Source organism: Bombus affinis, chromosome 11, assembly GCF_024516045.1.
Source record: "Bombus affinis isolate iyBomAffi1 chromosome 11, iyBomAffi1.2, whole genome shotgun sequence".
In the NCBI taxonomy this organism is placed as follows: Eukaryota; Metazoa; Arthropoda; class Insecta; order Hymenoptera; family Apidae; genus Bombus; species Bombus affinis.
The window spans coordinates 7,080,401-7,098,592 of record NC_066354.1 but is presented as its reverse complement, the minus strand read 5'-3'; the positions used below and the strand labels follow the sequence as shown (position 1 = coordinate 7,098,592).

Here is an 18,192-nt window from a genome sequence, read left to right as displayed (position 1 = left end):
GGTCTTCCGCAACAGCAGGCCACCGATATTTATCGCTACGTTTCAATTTCACGTCCGGAGTCTGGTTTTTATCTCCGACCTGATCGTGTTTAAATATTTTCAAGTGGTTACGATCAGGCGGAGAAAATGGCTGACGGAGCGATGTCTGAAATTGCCAATAGATGGAGAGAGAATGCAGCTGCTCGAAAAGAAGTACGTGCACAGTAACAGATGTCGCGGCGGTAATGGTCGACCGAGAGTTGGCGCTCGCAGTCTTTCCGTTGTCAATAACGGACACTGGCAGTATCCCGGCACAAAATCCCGGAAACATCTCGTTCGTGAAATTCAACGAATCTTCGAATGTAATTTCGAGTCGTTGCGTTTTCGTTTTGGCGTAGTTAAAAATTCGTGGAAAGAGAGCGTGCTGTCGCGCGGGTTACACGAGCTACCGTTTAAACGAGAATTCGCAAAACGGGCGTGCCTTGGACACAATCGGCGACGTCCCTGACGTGAAAATACACAACGGCAAGAGGTGGTGGACAACGACAGCGAGACTGCGACTGCGGTTAAGATTGCGACAAAGAGAAGAACGAACAGCAGCGAGGATAAAGCACGGGGACACCGTGTACCAGCAAAATAGGGCAGAAAAACGATAACAGCAGCGGTAGCAGCAACGGTGACGGAAAGGGAAAAGTACGAATTACGACGGTGGAGAGGAACGCAGCACAGCCGCGTGATTTTGAACGCGAACGCTGGCGTAACTGTCAACGGTCGGATTTCGAAGTCTCGTAAACTATACGGTCTTCGTAAGGCTTCTGTTGCTCGAGAATCGCTGCGTTTTTCTCGCGTCAACATCATCGACGTCGCGTCGTATCGTCGTCGTCGTCTTCTCCATCGTTGTCGTGTTCGATCCGGTGAAAAACCGGCCGACTTACGAGCATAGCCACGGCGTGAGAACACGACTAAATGACCATGGACCACGGCATGTACAACATTGAGACCGGCAACAGTATAAATATCAAGAGGACAGACGGTGAGTAACGTATCTTGCCAAATTATTTTTAGACATTTTCAGACAGCCGATCGCGTGCGCGATGCCTCGCACTTTCGTTATCTACTGCCAACGAAAATCGAACACCGCTTGACCCGCTTCCCCTTTTTTGTTTTCTCTTCTTTTCCCGTATACAACGAATATGCGAGACACTTCTATCATCGTTTATCGTCGTTGTCGTCGTCGTCGTCGTCGTCATCGTGTAACCGTTTTCGCCGCTCCGCGCCGCGCACACGTTTTTACCGTGAAACACCGATTCGTCGTGATTCGCACGTTGGTACAGCGATCAACTATTCCCACGGAGACGAAAATCGTTGATAGTACGTTGATACAAGTGAATCTAGCAAACGAACCGGATAACTTACCCTTACTCGTGCAGCCGCTGCACGCCGCATGTCGCGCATCGTATATTACGTCGCATCCTTCTGTTGGCCAACTACATATATCGATATACATACGTCGCCTACTCACGTAGATGGGCATTGGGCATCGCGCTGCACATACACGATAGCTACCGAGAAACGAGCGAATAGTCGCGATACGCTAGTCTATATAAGTGCAAGTTCTTGCCCTTGCGTTCCGACTGCTGACCTTTTCACGCTATATTTGTTTTCTTTTTTCCTTTTTTAAACTTGCTTCGAGTACGGGGTTAGTCACGTCGCGCCGCGCCGGTGTGAACCAATGCGACAGACCACGCGGTTGTCGTATCTTTCGTTCGGTCGCCGATCCTCTAGTTCCTTCCCATGCGACAACGATCGCCTCTCGATACCAGCGATTCCGCTGCTGGCAGATGAACGGATATCCTTTCACCGCGAACGCGGTGGACTCCTCTCGTCCGATGTAACTCGTAATGCAACGAGACCAGAACAAGAGATGCCGTCGTCTCTTTCGAATCGTTAATTGCATCCCTCCTTACGCACTCTGAATGCTTTGCAACTCTACAGCTGTCCCTAGACATATGTTCACCACGATGCATCGGTTCTTCGTGAATCCTTCCGCGACACGGTGCTTCCTCGATCGAATGCAATCGACGTTTTCGAGGAATACTCTGGTCGCGAGAAGGTTTACGCCAAACCAACAACGCGCTATTTTATTTACTCGCGCTCTCTCGGTGAATGAGTCAGATCGTTCGCCAAGAAAGGAGAGTCGGTTGGCCGCATCGCAGCGGCCAGAAACGATCGTTGGTCGTTACGTTCGATCGAGGAATACGCGATCGGGAACGACGATCGACGTCGCAGCAGTGTCCGCCGAGAACGGTTAGCGATAGTTGGAAAAGCGCCCGTACAGTTGCAGGAAGAAAGCGGATCGGTGACCCAATCTCGGCCACGGTAATAATATTTATAGCTTGCACCCGTCCATATAAATAGGAATACACGTACGACTATACACGCGACAAGAATCTTCGATCTTCGATTCGTTGTGATTCTCGCGCGGTTCGCCAATTTCCCAAAGGCAAATTCGATTATCTTCAATCGTGATCCAACATTACGACTCGTTACGAGTCGTTAAGAGTATTACACGCTGTCTACAGGTATTTAACGGATACCGTGTAGGATGTATTCGCGATGGAAACGCAGCTCGACGCAGCATGGCGATGCAACAAGTGGCCAGGTCCCCCGTCGTCGCGTATATTATATGTATGTTAGCGACGACGCATTTTCGAGGCAACATAATGGCACATAGTCGTCGCTATTTAGTCTTACGATAATTTATGACTGGGTCGAGGGCTCAATAAGAACCGACCTCGGCAGGCGACTCGAAGTTGCCGAACAATACGGTGCTGATGATACGGTGTTTAGAGGATGCATCAGGGTATTATTATTATTGTTATGTAATTTAGGAGATCGTTTTATCGCCGGTATTACCAAAGAATAGAGACATCGTTGAAACTTCAAAGAATCTGGTCGCAAAGTGGGAAAGACAGCGACACCTTTTGATATTAAACGGACTGTGAGGAACGGCGCGTTACTTTCTTACCCCAGAATCATCGGCATGGAGCGATATAACGACTTTGCCTTTGGCGTGATTTGTCTTTAACGGGTATATACCTCGCAACTACTCGCGAGTCGACGAGTCAACGAATGACTGGCGCTTGGCGCCGAAATAGGCCGTTTGGTCGCGGTGCAGACCTTGCCCGAAATTCGAAATCGAAATGAAAAGCGAATAGAACGACGACGCGTGGTCGATTCGCAGCGAATCGCGCACACGTGGGCGCTGCATCCTTATAAGGACGCCTGTCGCGAGATTCTTACGCCTCGCCGAACCTTACCTTTTATCCGCTCTTACGTCATCTATGAACACGTTACCTCGCTGGATATCTCCGCGAGTCTGGAGATCGGCGCGTCCTCGATCGAATAACCATGCGAAACGAGAAGAAACGATTTCCCTCGCCTTAATCGATTTAAAACATCGCGAGTTTAAAGCTCGTGATCACGCGTACACGAGCATCGTCCCGAAACAGAGAAAAACCGCATTCTTCGTTTCTTACTCTCCGTTTAACGCTGCAAACCGATACTCGAATTCAATTCGATCGACTTGCGCGTCCTTCGTACGAATCCCTCGTTACGATTCCCTTTAGCGGAAAGTTTCTCGAATTGCCGACAAACTACGCTGAATTCGTGTTTGTTTCAGGTCGTGTCCACTCGGCAGTCGTTTCCGGTATTAATTGGGAACAGCGTACCGTCACCGTAGAATGGTTCGAAAGAGGAGAGACCAAAGGGAAAGAGGTACTTCACGCGAGAACGACCGAGACATAAAGTGCGCGCGAGGTTTCTAACGTTTTCATTTTCTGTTTCGCTTTTAGGTCGAGATGGACGCGATCGTCGCCTTAAATCCCGACCTGACGAATCAAAAGACCATGGAACCACCTTCGCAGATCAACAATCACGTGTTGATTTCCAAAGCAAGGGTACGTATCGCGCGATCCTTCGATCTATCAAGCGCTCTTTCTCTTTCAAACAGCGCGCGACAACCACGGAAGACGAACCATCAGTTAGAAGAAAAGAAACGACGAAATCGCGTTTCCATCGTGTACACGATGGAATTACGTCGCACGTGATCGAGCAATTTCAATTTCCGTGTACGTAGTGTTTTTAGGCAACCTCTCATCCGCGTTCGTTGTTTCGGTGAGAGACACGTGTCGTAGCTTTGGCGCGGCTCGCGTCGAATCGCTACCGATCGAGCATGCGACCACGCTCAACGTCGCAACTTTCGCGTCGTTCCTCCTACTAACACGATTACATCTTTTTTTCCTCCATGGACGCTGCTCATTATCACGGATTTGGGTCTGCGATGGATCATCACCGATATCGGGTCTCTCCCGTCCGAAACCGATCGCATCCCCCAATACGACCTCGCATCGTCGTGTCATCGTCCCGCGTTCCCGCAATCTCTACCGGCACCACTTCTTCTCGACGATTCACGCTCGTCGATCCTCCTCCGCCCCCTCCTAATATCGTCGCGGTCGTAGTTTCTCTTCGAATCGTATCTGGTTCGAATTACGTGTCCGATTCAAATCGCGCGCGCCATCAAATTCGAACGAAAAGCAGGATTCTTCGGGCGAAGAGGACGAGGGGGTGGATGAGTCGGAGAACCAAGAGGAGGGCTCCCTTGGACGGCACGGCGGTCATACCGCAAGAAACGGCCTTGCATCCGCAACGCTTCCTGTACGAGTCGTTACTGCTCTTTCGGTAAACGCGCGAAACCCACGCTCCTTTCCTCCCACCCTGATACTCCTTTGTATTTCGTTTATCCTTAAAACACACGCACTTACACGTAAACGCTCGGCTTTACTTTGTTTTATCTTCCTTCTCTCTTTGCCGTAAAGCTAGATTTACATCGGTCCAGTAGCATTGCAGTCCACTAGTTCAGTCCAGCGCTGGATCGTAATTGTATTAATAAGGCAAACAGTGTTTCGATTCCAGTACAACGTCGTTATCCCAGCGAGCAATCCAGTTCAACTCCTGGCGTTTATTCCCACCATCGGGAACGCAATATTCCAACGTTACTGGAATCGCGTAGACGACTCGATAACCAGTGCTGTCTGAAGCGTAGTACAATGCATTCGTTGCCACGACGATTTACCAACGATTTTCCAGTTCTTCGTCTGTTTAAAGGAGACTGGAATACCGTAGACATGAACCGATTTTCAGTTAAAGAACTGGAACGTAATCGCTTGATCCAGTAACTGGATTGATGTAAACTCAGCTTTAACGTCAGCGTTTTTCTCTCCCTCCCCATTTATTTTCCATTCCCTTCTCTCTATGCTACTTTGCCACGTTTCGAGGATCGATCGCACTCGATACACTGCGCCACCTTTGTCGCCAACAACCACGCGCCTGATACCGGTTTCCTCGCCTTATTTTGCGTTTCCTTCTTTTTAAGCTCGTTTCTCGTCGGAACATTGCGATTCGTTCTAAAACGACGTTGTCGTCGTCGTCCCACGCACGCTTCCTATCATTTCCTCGCTTCTCGCGTACTCGCATTACCGTGCTTTTCGTTCGATCGAACGCCGGACGTCGAACAACGAGTTTGACGTGCATCAAATTGCGATGTCTCATCCCGCTTTCTTTTCTACCACGTTCGTTCGATTTACGTTTCCTTTGCTTTTTACCGCGAAACATCGATTCTGTTCCGTGTACGGCGTTGTACGTATGCACGTACGTACGGAATTACGTTCTATCGATTACGATTCGTACATTTTGCACTCGCTTTTCCGTCAACGTTTTTTAGACGACGTATCGTACCCACGCTCGACTATCGACCAACGTTTTATTTAACATACCATCTCCTTTCATTGCATTTATTTATTTATTTACTTATCTTTCTTATTATTGGTTATTTTCGAACACCATCGAATTACAGAATATTAAACTGTATATAATACTTGAATAACTCGTATTGAAATTTTCTTTGACGACGTTACGTTATGTTTTCTGTTTCTTTTTTCAGCATTCAACCAAGCCGTCGATTCCAGTAAAAGGTATGTCGTACGCGAGCAAACATTACATACGTATAATGGTTTGCACAAATAAGAAAAGTCGCGTTGTCGTTTGTTAATCCGACGAATCGATCGAGTTGATGTCGCGCGAACGCAAAAGTCGTTTAATTTGCACGATTGGTCAACGGCGATCGATGTAACGTTCTCACGCGCGTATCGTCGTGTTGCGATCGTTTCGCGCCGCGTTTACTATGTTGTGGTCACTAACTCTGGACGGATCGATTTGCCAAGCGATGGCGAATGAAATACGCGTGGTGTAACAGCGATGTCAGCGTCATGTAAAAGAAGCACCACCAGTGGCAACGAGCGGCGGTGCGCGAGTGTTCACGCTCCAAACTATCGATGCTCTTGCGCCGTATGCAAAGGCACGCAAGGGCAAGGACCTCGACGGACGATGCGCTACGTATTAAACGAACAGAGTATATAATCGGGTCGTGCGATTCGAGCCTACGTTTCTTCCATTCTTGTACACTCTCGTCTACTTTCTCTTCCTCTCTCTCTCTCTCCCTCTCCCTCTTTCTCACTCATTCACAGACACACACGCGTCTTTCCTTCCTTCCTTCCTCGTTTCTTCCTTCCTTTCTTTCCGTCTATTCTTTCTGTCGATTCTACGAATTCACCTCGTTCACCGCGGTCATCGCCATGAGGTTCGATCCGTTGGGCTACTGTTTCGGAAGAAAAAATAAGATCAACGGCACCGAGGATGGGAAGACCGAGGAATTGGTTGAAGCCATCTCGGAGCAGGTCTCGGCACACGGTAACACACACACGCGCGATTCTCTCGATACACGCGATCGCGTCTGAATTTTGTTTATTTTCCCGCGAGAGTCGGTCCACCGAGCAGACTGCGCGAACACGTTCGTTCGATTCGACCCCGAAACTTGAACACATCACGCGACTGATGTATACTTTGCAGCGGGTTCCAACAGACAATTGTCGCGACAAACGGGTCGGCCAACCAATATAATGCCACCCGGTGTCACTGTGAATGGGCACGGTGATTCCGTGGCTGGATTAACGAGCCGCCGGGAATTGGAGAACATCCCACCGACACCTACGTCAACGGCCGCTTCCTTCAATACCTCCATGGCAGCGCAAGCCAAGCAAAAGCAACAACAGCTACAGTCTCAGCAGCAGCAGCAACAACAACAGGTACAAGCGGATAACGGGCGAGTTAGACGGTCGAACGTGGTGAAAGAGGTCGAGAGGCTGAAGAAGAACCGCGAGGAAAGAAGACAGAGGCAAGCGGAGTTGAAGGAGGAGAAGGAAGCTCTGATGAACTTGGATCCTGGTAATCCGAATTGGGAATTTCTCGCTATGATAAGGTCAGTCCCGATTCTTTCTTTTCTCGCGTGATACTATACAAGATGTTGACGTCTTTCCGTCGACAGGGAATACCAGAACAGCATCGAGTTCAGGCCCCTTCGAGAAACGGATAGCGTGGAAGACCATCAAATTACAGTGTGCGTCAGAAAGCGCCCGTTGAACAAGAAGGAGATCGCGCGCAAAGAGGTAGATGTGATCAGCGTGCCTAGCAAAGATCAGATGGTGGTTCACGAGCCAAAAGCCAAAGTCGATCTAACCAAATACTTGGAGAACCAAATCTTTCGATTCGATTACGCGTTCGATGAAACTTGCAACAACGAGATCGTCTACAAGTACACTGCTAAACCTCTGGTGCAAACCATTTTCGAAGGTGGGATGGCCACGTGTTTCGCTTACGGTCAAACGGGAAGCGGTAAAACGCATACCATGGGAGGTGATTTTAACGGAAAGACACAGGATTGCAAAAGAGGCATATACGCGATGGTAGCTAAGGATGTGTTTAAATGCCTCAAGCTTGTTAAGTATCGTCCGTTGAATCTGGTCATTTCCGCGAGCTTTTTCGAAATCTACTCTGGCAAGGTGTTCGATCTATTGAAGGACAAAGAGAAGCTGCGCGTTCTAGAAGATGGCAAGCAACAGGTACGCTTATACGCGTTTACTTGTTCTCTTTTCCCGTTTAGCTTGTTCCTATCTTTTCCCGTCCCATAGGTGCAAATACTCGGATTAACGGAAAAGGTGGTGGAGACTTGCGACGAAGTGTTGAAGTTGATACAGCACGGAAACAGTGCCAGAACGAGTGGTCAAACCAGTGCAAATTCCAACTCGTCACGATCCCATGCCGTTTTCCAAATCACAGCACGGATACCTGGTACGCTCAAGGTTCATGGAAAATTTTCTCTGATCGATCTTGCTGGTAACGAGAGGGGAGCAGACACGTCTTCCGCCAACAGACAAACCCGTGAGTTTCGCGTAATTTCCTCTATCTGTGGATGAAGGTCCATCGGTGAAACGCGTGCAAAGATCATCGCGTTGTTCACAGGTATGGAGGGTGCCGAGATCAACAAGTCACTGTTGGCGTTAAAAGAATGTATCCGCGCGTTGAGTCGCAAAGGAACGCACCTGCCATTCAGAGCCAGCAAGTTGACGCAAGTATTAAGGGACAGCTTCATCGGTGAAAAGTCGAAAACTTGCATGGTAACAGATTTGCGTTTCTCGCGTAGCGGATCGATTTAAACGAACCGCGCACCTCCTTACCACTGCTCTTCCCTTGTTCGCAGATAGCTATGATCAGTCCGGGAATGAGTTCCTGCGAACATTCGTTGAACACGCTCAGATATGCGGATCGAGTGAAGGAATTGGCCGCGACTGATCCAACGGAAATGAAAGCTTCCCCGACGGACGACGAACGGGAATTAAAGATCGAGGAACAGTCGAACAACAGTGTATTGTCGGATAGCGATTTGGCACAGCTTCGGTCTCTGAACGTAAGACAAAAAATAGAATTTCCGCGTCAGCTCGGGCTTCCGAGTTTCGAGACGGACCGGTTCTTCCACTTACTCGGTCGACTCTTTTTTTTAACAGGAGGGTGAGATTTCACAAGACCTTTACACGTTCCACGAAGCTGTATCCGCGCTGCAAATGTTGGAGGAGGAAGTCCTAGACACGCACAAAATGGTCATGGACCATACGACCAGATTCCTGGATGGCGCGCGTAATGTGTTCAGTACGACTCACGAAGTAGATTATGACCAAGAAGGTAAGACGGCGTTTCCGCGTTTGTTTCAACTGACTCCGAACCCTTGTATTCGAGCGTGTCTTCGCTCTCCCGGCCGCGTCCGCGCACACACACTCGCAAATGCACGCACACACGCATTTACGTACGCATGTACGCACGCGTAATCGTTTCTATTTTCAGAATTTTTCAACTTCAGTTTACGCCTCTTGTTCCGACATGCAAATGTTTCTCTTCTCTTTTGCATGCGTAATATCTTTCCTCTCTATACTTCCGTTCGTTTCGTTTCTTAAGCGGATCGATCTTTTCTGCTTTGTTTATAATTTTGCGTTTTCTTTTTTATTTTTGTTTTTTTTTTTTTTTTTTGTTTTTTGTTTTTTCTTTCCTTTTAATTCTCGATTTCTTAACGATTTTTCGATGACACGATAACGCATGCCTGTTCGCCTCGTCGCGTCCGTCTGTCCAAAAAGCTATACTACGAGCGCTGCCGTACTTTTGTTTTCGGTCTCTCGTTCGTACCCGTTTATCGATCGAACAATGTCTCGATACCCCGCGACAGAACCTAATACGGTGAAACACGAGGAGCAAAAAGGCTGGGGCACCAAGCGTTATTGTGTATGTGGAATTTTGCGACAGATTCACGCGGTAAAGATAAGGCAAAGGCAAGCTGCCCGTTAGAACCGAACTTAGAGGACGAGAGGACAACGACGACGACGACAACGACAACGTCAACGACAACGATGATGATGGCTGTGCCAGTAGACAACGATAACCGCGACTCTGCCGGTGGTGACGCGTGGTCCAACCTAAATAAACTCGTCGATACAACGACAAAGAATTCATTAAAATCTCCTTGGAAGGACGAGGTCGAATGTCAAAATGACACGAGTTCGTGCGATAGCGACTACGAATCGTTGAACGTTACTCGAACGACGCGCGTCGCGGCGAACACGGCCGGTATCGATTCACGTGTATCGCGCATCGAAAATGTTTCGAAGAACAGTTTGCACGCGTATTCCGTTGCATACAGCAACAACTGGGCTCGGACAGTGAACCGTGCGCAACGATACAAACGGTCTGCCGGTGAGAAAAAGAGCGTACAAAAATATCATTGGTCTGGCACTTTCAATCGAGACGGCGTCAAAAAATATTCTTCGCCTCTCGGTGAGAAAACGAGCGATGCCAAGACGCGTCGTTTCGGCGAGATGAACGTCGTGGCCGACTCTAATTATAATTACAACTTGGATGCCTTCGACGATGAAAAGACAGCAAAGAAGACGAAACTGTTCGACGGCGATAAATTCAACTTGGACGATGATGAAAGCGGCGACAGCAACGAGGACGCGACACGTTGGCCGGATCGTCGATCGTTCGCGAATCTTTCCAAACGCGATACAACGCGATTTAATATGTCACGGCGGAATTGGCTGACTCGCGAACACGGGCAGGAAGATCATCGTTATCAACGAGACGAGTCTATCGAACAAGGCAATCTAAACGTAAATTCGCCAAAACGAAGTCAACGAAACGACCACAAAGAAGAGAACAAGCGACCCACCCTCGATGAAACACGACGCTCTTCCGAATCCTCGTACCGCGTCGACGATGACGACAGTCGATCGACCATCATCGATCGCTATGAGATCACTCTCTCCACCGTCTACGTTCGTAAATCTCGTACGCCGATCGACGATCGATCCACCTTCAAATTTTTTAATCTTCTTTTGTCGTTTTTTAAAAATGTTATCCTCTTTATCTTCTTACCCAGCCTGTACATGATCTTTTTCATTTACGTGAAAAGAACGGAGGAGCCATAAGTTATTTGTTTTCGCGCACGTTTATCCGTTATGAGGGACCAACGATGTTTCTTCTTCCGTTTATTTCTCCTTATTTTTCTTTTTATACATTCCTATCGATGATATCGTTACTTTTACGCTTTAACGTGAAGCTTTTAACGTTGCAATCGAAGGAGCGAGAGACCGGTTTGTAGTATCAATCAACCGATCAGATGAACCGATATTTCATTCGCGGATACTAGACAAACCGCTGGCAACGAGTACGTTTGTTTTTACAAGCCGAGTCAGCGAAATTTTGTTCGGCCGAGAACGAAATCGATACGGAAGCGAATTTCTTAAAATCTAAGGAAATATGTATACACGTAATATGTACATATAGGAACAAGAAACGAGGCATACGCGTTGTCATTGGGCGCGTTCGGCGCCCAAAAATCATTGTTTTTTAGCTATGTGTAAAAGAATACAAAGGCTCGAACAGCAGCTGCGACAACAACAACAACAGCAGCAACAACAATGACACGTTTGAACGTAACGTCACAAACCCTTGCAGATTTGAGACGGAAAAGAACAAAGTTTGAGTCGCCCAACCTGAGGAGGTTCTATTTACGTAGACGTCTGATAGAGAGAAAACAGTTTTCCGACGGTACGAAATTATTCGATTCAAAATCATATATAAAGTCGCCTGTCAAAAGTTGCTTACTTTAATACCGCACCAGAGATATACATATGTACTAATTACGCGTTCAGGGTTCACGATTCGCGAAGGCATCATTACCGCATCGACATTTACATCTACATCACCGACGTCTCCGATAAGTAATGCTTGCTTTTAAGCCGCGATTTTCCATAAATCTATCGCAATATATATGTATAATACAAATACGTATCGGCAGTAGTACCTAAGCGTAAACGACACTAAGCCGAGCACGGAACTGAACGGAACGCACTGGATCGAGAAACTACTGCGCCAGTAAATACAATCGGATACAGAGCAACGTGTATTTTTTTCTTCCGTTCATCGAACTGGTAAGCCGCGATATCGATTTACGCGTCGATTCTACTCTATCCTCTCTATTCTTCCTTCTGTTATCTGGCCCTATCTTCTCCGATTAACGAATCTCCGTGTATCTTTGAAAATATCGCGATAGTAACCGAGCGTTTGATTCTAGCGCGAAAATTCCTCTACATGTACAATACACATTAAGCTGTTAATAAATATTAGTTTTATGGAATCTTGATATAACGGCATTGTTTTCTTCGTATTAACTACTTACTATTATGGCCTGTGATACAAATGGACTAATACGCGGCACGCCTCGCTCGATGAGATATACATAACGAAATCTGTACGTGGATTTTTGCATTTTCCGAGTAACCGGAACGCTTTCAATACACGCTAACGTAATCGATCGAGATCGATTCGTAGCGTGGCCTAATTTGCCTGAAAATTTCCAGACGATCGTTATGTTTCGCCGATCGTTTCGAAACGCATGAAACGTGTTTACGTTTGCGTCCCGTCGCTACGGCAAATTCATACCGAGTCGTGCTTACGTTCATTCGCAAACTCACCAGATCCTTTTCCGTTTGCTATTATTTGCAAAAGGGCAAATCACTGAAATCGACCACTGAAAACGTGTTGTTTGTTGCAGAATATGCCCAAAACTGGGAACAGCTATTGGTGCAGCAGCGTGATATCTTGAACGCCGCAATCGATCAAGTCAGTCAGTTTCGTGGACAATTGTTGCAAGAAGAACAGATCAGCCAGAAGATGACGCGAACTCGTAACTCACGATACAATTAACGTGGATTAGTTTACGCGCGCGCGCCACAAAGAGAGAGAGGGTGAAGAGAGAGGGGAAGAGAGAAACGCGAGTGAATGAAGGAACGAATGAGTAAGCGAGCGAGTGAATGAGCGAGAGAGAAAGACAGAAAGACGAGGGCACGAAGAAGCATCTTACGATTACGATAACGATAAGGTGATGGTGGTAGCGGTGGTGGTGGTGGTGGATGGCAGTGGGCGAGGATGGCGTAATCAAAGGAAAGAAAATACCAGTAAACCGTCTAAGCGTTCGAATACCATTGATTTTCCGAGCATCGCTGTTACCATGTTTCGTCGCATCAGCTTTCCGTTCGCGTTCCTTTAACTGCAAACGAATCCGTTTAACGATACCGAAGTTCCTTTTCCTCTCCTCTTCGGTTTGCGATCGATCATCGATGATTCGAAAGCACGAGAACCTCGACAATGAACCGGCGATATCGAGTAACAAAATGAACTGTAGCCGACAGACGATCATCGTCCGTCCATACTCTTTCGCAAAATCGTTTACCGTATTTCCTCTCCTCTTTTTGCCCATCTTTCTCCCTCTGCTTCTCTCCTCTTTTCCGATCACTAGCTTTTTCTTCTAATTGTTCATGATGACACGCAGCATCACGCACCTAAATCATAGCACGTATCGGCGTACGTACAGAATCGACCGTGCCCCGCGCGCGCTTTATTTTACTCGTAATCCCCTTACCATTCATTTTGAACGATGCTGTTGCGTTCGTTGGACGATAAATCCGCACATACGCAGACCACTGGATGCGATTAAATCGACAATCGTATGTACGTACGTACGAATCGATAACGGAAAACCTAATGAATCAATGCACGCGCGTCTACGATTATCCAAGATGAGCTGTTTTGTGTTACCTCTATGCGTCTAAAAGAAGAGAAACACGCTAAACAAGATATCCTTTAAGGACAGCATATCCTTCTCTTCCTTCTAACAAACTTTTCGATTCGTTTCTCACCGAGATACTTTAGACAAGGATTCTCGGTTGATCGCCTAATTTATATTGCCAAACTTTAATTGCCCGATTTCGGATGAATCGAATTTTAGAAGAAATATATAAATGTACATCTGTTAAAAGAGTACTTTCTCTTTCCGTCGAAAAGTTGGAATAAATAAAAAAAAGAAGAGTTCTTGTACTGCATACGCGTGTTCGTCTAATCTCTCGTGTATTTGTACGGTCGTGGTTCGTTAAACGCGTATTTTCAACATTGACTTTGCTAGATCGTTTAATCGTAATCGTCCCTGTCTTAATGAAAAAATCTCAGTTTATTTAAAGAAACCCACGTTTCGACAGAAATTGTAAGTTAACTCGTCTATGGTCAGCGATCGCGATAACTTTAGCCACCCTTGCGATTAGTATACGCGTTTCGCGAAATAATTTTATAATGTAAGTACCAAGTTTCGCGCAACGTTAATTCCTGCGTATACCATAGTCTCAACAATTACTAAATTTCGGGATGTCAAGTTGACGCGATTTCAAAAGGTATACCATTTCGTCGTTCGCTTTTGAATACTCTTTTTTTTTTTTACAATTTTGCCTGTTTTTATTTATTTTCTTTTTTTTTTTTTTTTAACTTGACAATCTTAAAATCCATGTAACAGTTTCTATCTTACTTGCCGTCGTTTGGTTTCGTTCCTACCGTTTTCAAATTTTACGGAGAAGCGGATTTTCACGGATACGCTTCGCGAACCTACGAATGCATGCGCGCGTCTTTTCTTGCCAAAACGACAATGTCCAGCGCGTTTTGCGATCGATCCGATTTTTATGGATTCAATCGAAAGTGGGACCGAGTACGACATAGCAGGCAAGCAGGAACGAAGAGAGAACGAATGTGCATGTGCACGAGCGAGTGTATGCGTGTATGTATGATGCTATTGAGCGAATGAGCGAACGCGAGAAGATAGAGGGAAGAACGAATGTGTGTGAAATCAATAGGTCGTCAACTTACGTTGTTGGCTAAATATGATTTTTATAGAAATGTATTTATATAGATAAAACTACATCGTTATATCGCATTGAAAAAAGGAGAGATTTGCACGTTTAGCGTATAAAGATTTTGTTCACTCGTGATACATATTTGAATCGAACACGCTTAAAAACGATGGGAATTATCTCTGTATCGTTTCTTTCGCCAACAAAGCGTCAATAATGTTTTATTAGACGTAAAAAAATTAAAGTTTCGTAGCAATCGAGCGTTCAATACTTCTTTGCCTTATTATTAATCGCACTATAGAATCGAATAGCGAGATAAGAAAGAAAACGTTCGAATCGGTGGATTGGATACTTTGATACGATAGTGGGAGGAACATCGTTACGATCGGCATAAAACGTATCAGGCTACAACGGTGATACTCTACTTTTTATAAAGAGAGAGAAAAACCTGCCGACGAAATTAAACAAAGGATTGAACAGAGACAATGATACAAATGATACGCTATTTGTCTTAATCTTTCACTTTCTTTGTCATATGCGTATCAAACGAAATACCCAACCCAGTTGTTTGATAAATAAACTATATATATATATATGTATATTTATAATCGACTTAAAGCTAGCCGATCAAATGGCAAGTTCGTTTATCGTACTGACTACATTAATTGTTTTTGCGTAGATGATGGTAAAAAGAATATATCAACGTAAAGATTTAGAAAATAATGGATTTATTAAAAGTCGCGTACGTATTTACGTCGTATCGCAAGTAGCTCGTCCAGCGAGTAGCGATTACGCATCTGACCTTAAACTTATACGCGACGTTTCCAACATACATTCCATATAGATGTTTAAAACTCGCCTAATTAAATATTAACTTACGTATATTCCTAAATTAGATCACAGTCTTTGATTGGGTTTCACACGATTTTCCGTTTTTCGACTGTCTTGGCGCATACGATAAAAAGCAAGAGAAATTACAAATGGAAGCATACCGGATCGTGTGGGGGAAAATGCGTCGGTAATCGCGAACGCATGTACGTCAACGGATCGTTGAGGAAAACAAATCAAGAAAAGACCTAGTTAACGAAGAGGAAATTGTGTGTGCGGCCATGTACACTTAATGACATAGGTAACAAAACTGTAGAAACGGGCTGAATGTTCAATTCGTTACATGGGAACAAAAGGCAAAAGGAGGACAAACATTCGCAATTCCAGGAATAAGTTGGAGGCTCGCAAAACCGAGTTTCCGACTTAAATACAAAGAACGTTGTTGCAGACGGAACAGAGGTAAACGAATAGTTTAGCGAATTCAGATCTTTGGTTTAACGAACGTTAACGATACTTGGAAACGTGTAGCGTAAATTGGAAAAGCAGACCGAGGCTATTAGCCAGTGTCAAAGGCATTGGTAACGCTATCCGTCGCCATGTCATCCTCCAAAATGATAGTATCGCGTCGTTCGGTGAACAAGGTATCTTGACTAAGCGCGGGAACCTGCCTAGAAAATTCGCTGGTTGCCCACAAGAACAGGTCCAACGTTTGTTCCGTGCATTCCGCTATGAATCGAACAAACGGTCGGACGTCGCCGGTATTCGCTATTTGGAGATTCTCATAATACGTGTGTCGATGCTGCTTGTGGATAATAACCGGAGGATAACCAGCTTGCATAAGAATCATGTTCATAAGCAAACGAGATGTTCTACCATTACCATCGGAAAACGGATGTATATGTACCAATTTGTAATGCGCTAGAGCGGCGTATCTAGAATAGAAGAAAGTAAACAACGATTATTTGCGATATATTCGGTCAGATGGTATGGTGTAGATTGGAAATGAGCGAGGAAACAAGTAGTTATATACCTGACTGGATGCATTCGAATAGCTCTTTCGCTGTTTAACCATAGCGCGAATTCTTCCATAAGATAATGGATATCTCCTGGACCAGGAGGTACATGACCACCAACGTACACTTGAGTACGTCGAAATTGACCACCTCGAACGGGATCCACGTGTCCTAAAACACGCATATGAATTTCTAATATATCCTTAATGGAAATCGATCCCATCCTGTTGACCAAGGTCGCGTTGATGTATTTCATTGCAGCGTCCAAGCCGAGAATCTCGTTGTGCTCATCGATGCTTTTACCAGCAACAGCGGTACGCGTTTCAACGATCGCCCGGGTCTGAGCTAAATTCATTGTGTTCCCCTCGATGCCAACTGTATGATAAATATGCTGAAAATAAGCCTCCTTCTTTGCTCGTATCAAGGCGGCATTGTTATCAGGAATCGTGGACAGTGTGTTTCTTTTTTCGTCTATGCGTCGGAGCATTCTCCGATCCAACTCTTCAACTACTCGAGCCGTTCTTTGACTGTTTATCAGTGCACCTTCGTGGTTCGGTTGAAAACTCAATGCACGCACATAATATTCGTTTGCTTTGATAACATCGTTCTGCGTGTGCTCCAAAAACTCGCCGTAATGATTCAAGATATCTGGGTGGCGGGGTGCTAAAGCCACGGCATGCTGAAACAATTTGATCGCTTTCTTTTGTTTGCCCGACAATTTCATCTCCAATGCCAGATACAGCGAGGTTAAAGCTTCCGCGGTGGATGTCGCGCTATTCTCAATTTCCAATTGATGACGTAGCTCAGTCCTTGGCAACGCTAAATCCAAGGTACCTTCGTCGTAAACGTTTAACTCACCTTCCGTCGGAAGCGGTATAAATACATGACGATAGTCGTGATCTGAAAGAATAACTGCCATAACTGTCAGTTCTCGGGTTAAAAAGTCCACGAAAGGGTCTATTAGATGGCACAAATCGTGCAAGTTCCACGGAAACTTGGGACAAACTTACCCGGTAAATATTTCAGGAAACCACGAATGTACTGAGACAGTAAGGTGCCGATGACAGCAACAGCGATTCCTGATACGAAAACGAAAAGCACGACTAGGCGATTCGCCGTCATGCTCATAGCGACATTTGCATTCTGCTTTTCGGTTCTTCTATCTTTTACGTATCCAAGCTTCTCGTCGTAGAACGCGTAACACAACTTTTCACGCGACAGCAGCATCGTGTTTTTACCAAATGCTCGACCAAATAATATCCCTTTCGATAGACAGCGAGTCGCAACATACTCTCAAATTTTTCCCAACGCGTTTTACTCCTTGATCCGCACCAGGGACAAAACGACGCACTGCTACGTTCGACATCTCGAACATGTGTTACTTTTCGATTGGTCTAATTTTCAACGCAACCAATCGATTCTCTCTCTCTCTCTCTCTCTCTCTCTCTCTCTCTCACTTTCTCGCAGATGTCACTAGCATCGATCGTAACAAGTCTGGAAGGTAGCGCCCTCGTATCAAAGCACGTATTCGCAAGATACCGCGCTTAGGAATTCAAAATAGCGCTATTTGGTTTTCGATCGGCTCGCTACAATCTACTCGAGTATAAAACGCAATAGGGAACTCGTACATTTTATAAAATCGAGTAGAAGATGCGTTACGCACTTTCATTTGGACGTATCTTAAAGGGAAGAAAATTTGA

At 45.7% G+C, this 18,192-nt stretch overlaps 2 protein-coding genes across 9 annotated transcripts; one reads left to right on the top strand and one right to left on the bottom strand.

Annotated features, from left to right (window-relative positions):
• The first annotated feature begins 238 nt into the window (after positions 1-238).
• Positions 239-14,921, top strand: LOC126921820 (kinesin-like protein KIF2A). Of its 7 annotated transcripts, XM_050733708.1 has the most exons (13): positions 241-1,012; positions 3,662-3,756; positions 3,834-3,938; positions 4,579-4,719; positions 5,981-6,011; positions 6,946-7,354; positions 7,421-7,994; positions 8,064-8,313; positions 8,395-8,549; positions 8,633-8,839; positions 8,937-9,111; positions 11,434-11,526; positions 12,533-14,921. In XM_050733708.1, the coding sequence occupies exons 1-13, from the start codon at positions 946-948 to the stop codon at positions 12,682-12,684; spliced, it is 2,454 nt and encodes an 817-aa protein (XP_050589665.1). In that variant the 5' UTR covers positions 241-945; the 3' UTR covers positions 12,685-14,921. The 7 variants fall into 7 exon arrangements, with proteins under 7 accessions (XP_050589662.1, XP_050589661.1, XP_050589663.1 ...); XM_050733705.1 differs by lacking the exons at positions 11,434-11,526; positions 12,533-14,921 and adding an exon at positions 9,724-11,427 and having other exon boundaries at positions 239-1,012; positions 4,579-4,695; XM_050733704.1 differs by lacking the exons at positions 11,434-11,526; positions 12,533-14,921 and adding an exon at positions 9,724-11,427 and having other exon boundaries at positions 239-1,012.
• Positions 14,922-15,362: 441 nt separating this feature from the next.
• Positions 15,363-17,897, bottom strand: LOC126921827 (protein adenylyltransferase Fic). 2 transcript variants are annotated; one of them, XM_050733722.1, is made up of 3 exons: positions 17,503-17,897; positions 16,510-17,404; positions 15,363-16,411 (listed from the first exon to the last, which is right to left on the bottom strand). In XM_050733722.1, exons 1-3 carry the CDS (start codon positions 17,717-17,719, stop codon positions 16,036-16,038), a joined length of 1,488 nt encoding a protein of 495 aa, XP_050589679.1. In that variant the 5' UTR covers positions 17,720-17,897; the 3' UTR covers positions 15,363-16,035. The 2 variants fall into 2 exon arrangements, with proteins under 2 accessions (XP_050589679.1, XP_050589680.1); XM_050733723.1 differs by having other exon boundaries at positions 16,510-17,392; positions 17,503-17,895.
• Positions 17,898-18,192: the final 295 nt, after the last annotated feature.

Excerpts from the sequence above, each read along its gene's own strand:
- LOC126921820 (XM_050733704.1), top strand. The coding sequence starts at position 946 with ATGACCATGGACCACGGCATGTACAACATTGAGACCGGCAACAGTATA. Across the intron at positions 7,995-8,063 it reads TAGAAGATGGCAAGCAACAG|GTGCAAATACTCGGATTAAC; the intron begins GTACGCTTATAC and ends CCCGTCCCATAG. Across the intron at positions 8,550-8,632 it reads AAAAGTCGAAAACTTGCATG|ATAGCTATGATCAGTCCGGG; the intron begins GTAACAGATTTG and ends CCTTGTTCGCAG.
- LOC126921827 (XM_050733722.1), bottom strand. The coding sequence starts at position 17,719 with ATGCTGCTGTCGCGTGAAAAGTTGTGTTACGCGTTCTACGACGAGAAG. Across the intron at positions 17,405-17,502 it reads TTTCCTGAAATATTTACCGG|TTATTCTTTCAGATCACGAC; the intron begins GTAAGTTTGTCC and ends CAGTTATGGCAG. Across the intron at positions 16,412-16,509 it reads ATTCGAATGCATCCAGTCAG|ATACGCCGCTCTAGCGCATT; the intron begins GTATATAACTAC and ends CTTCTATTCTAG.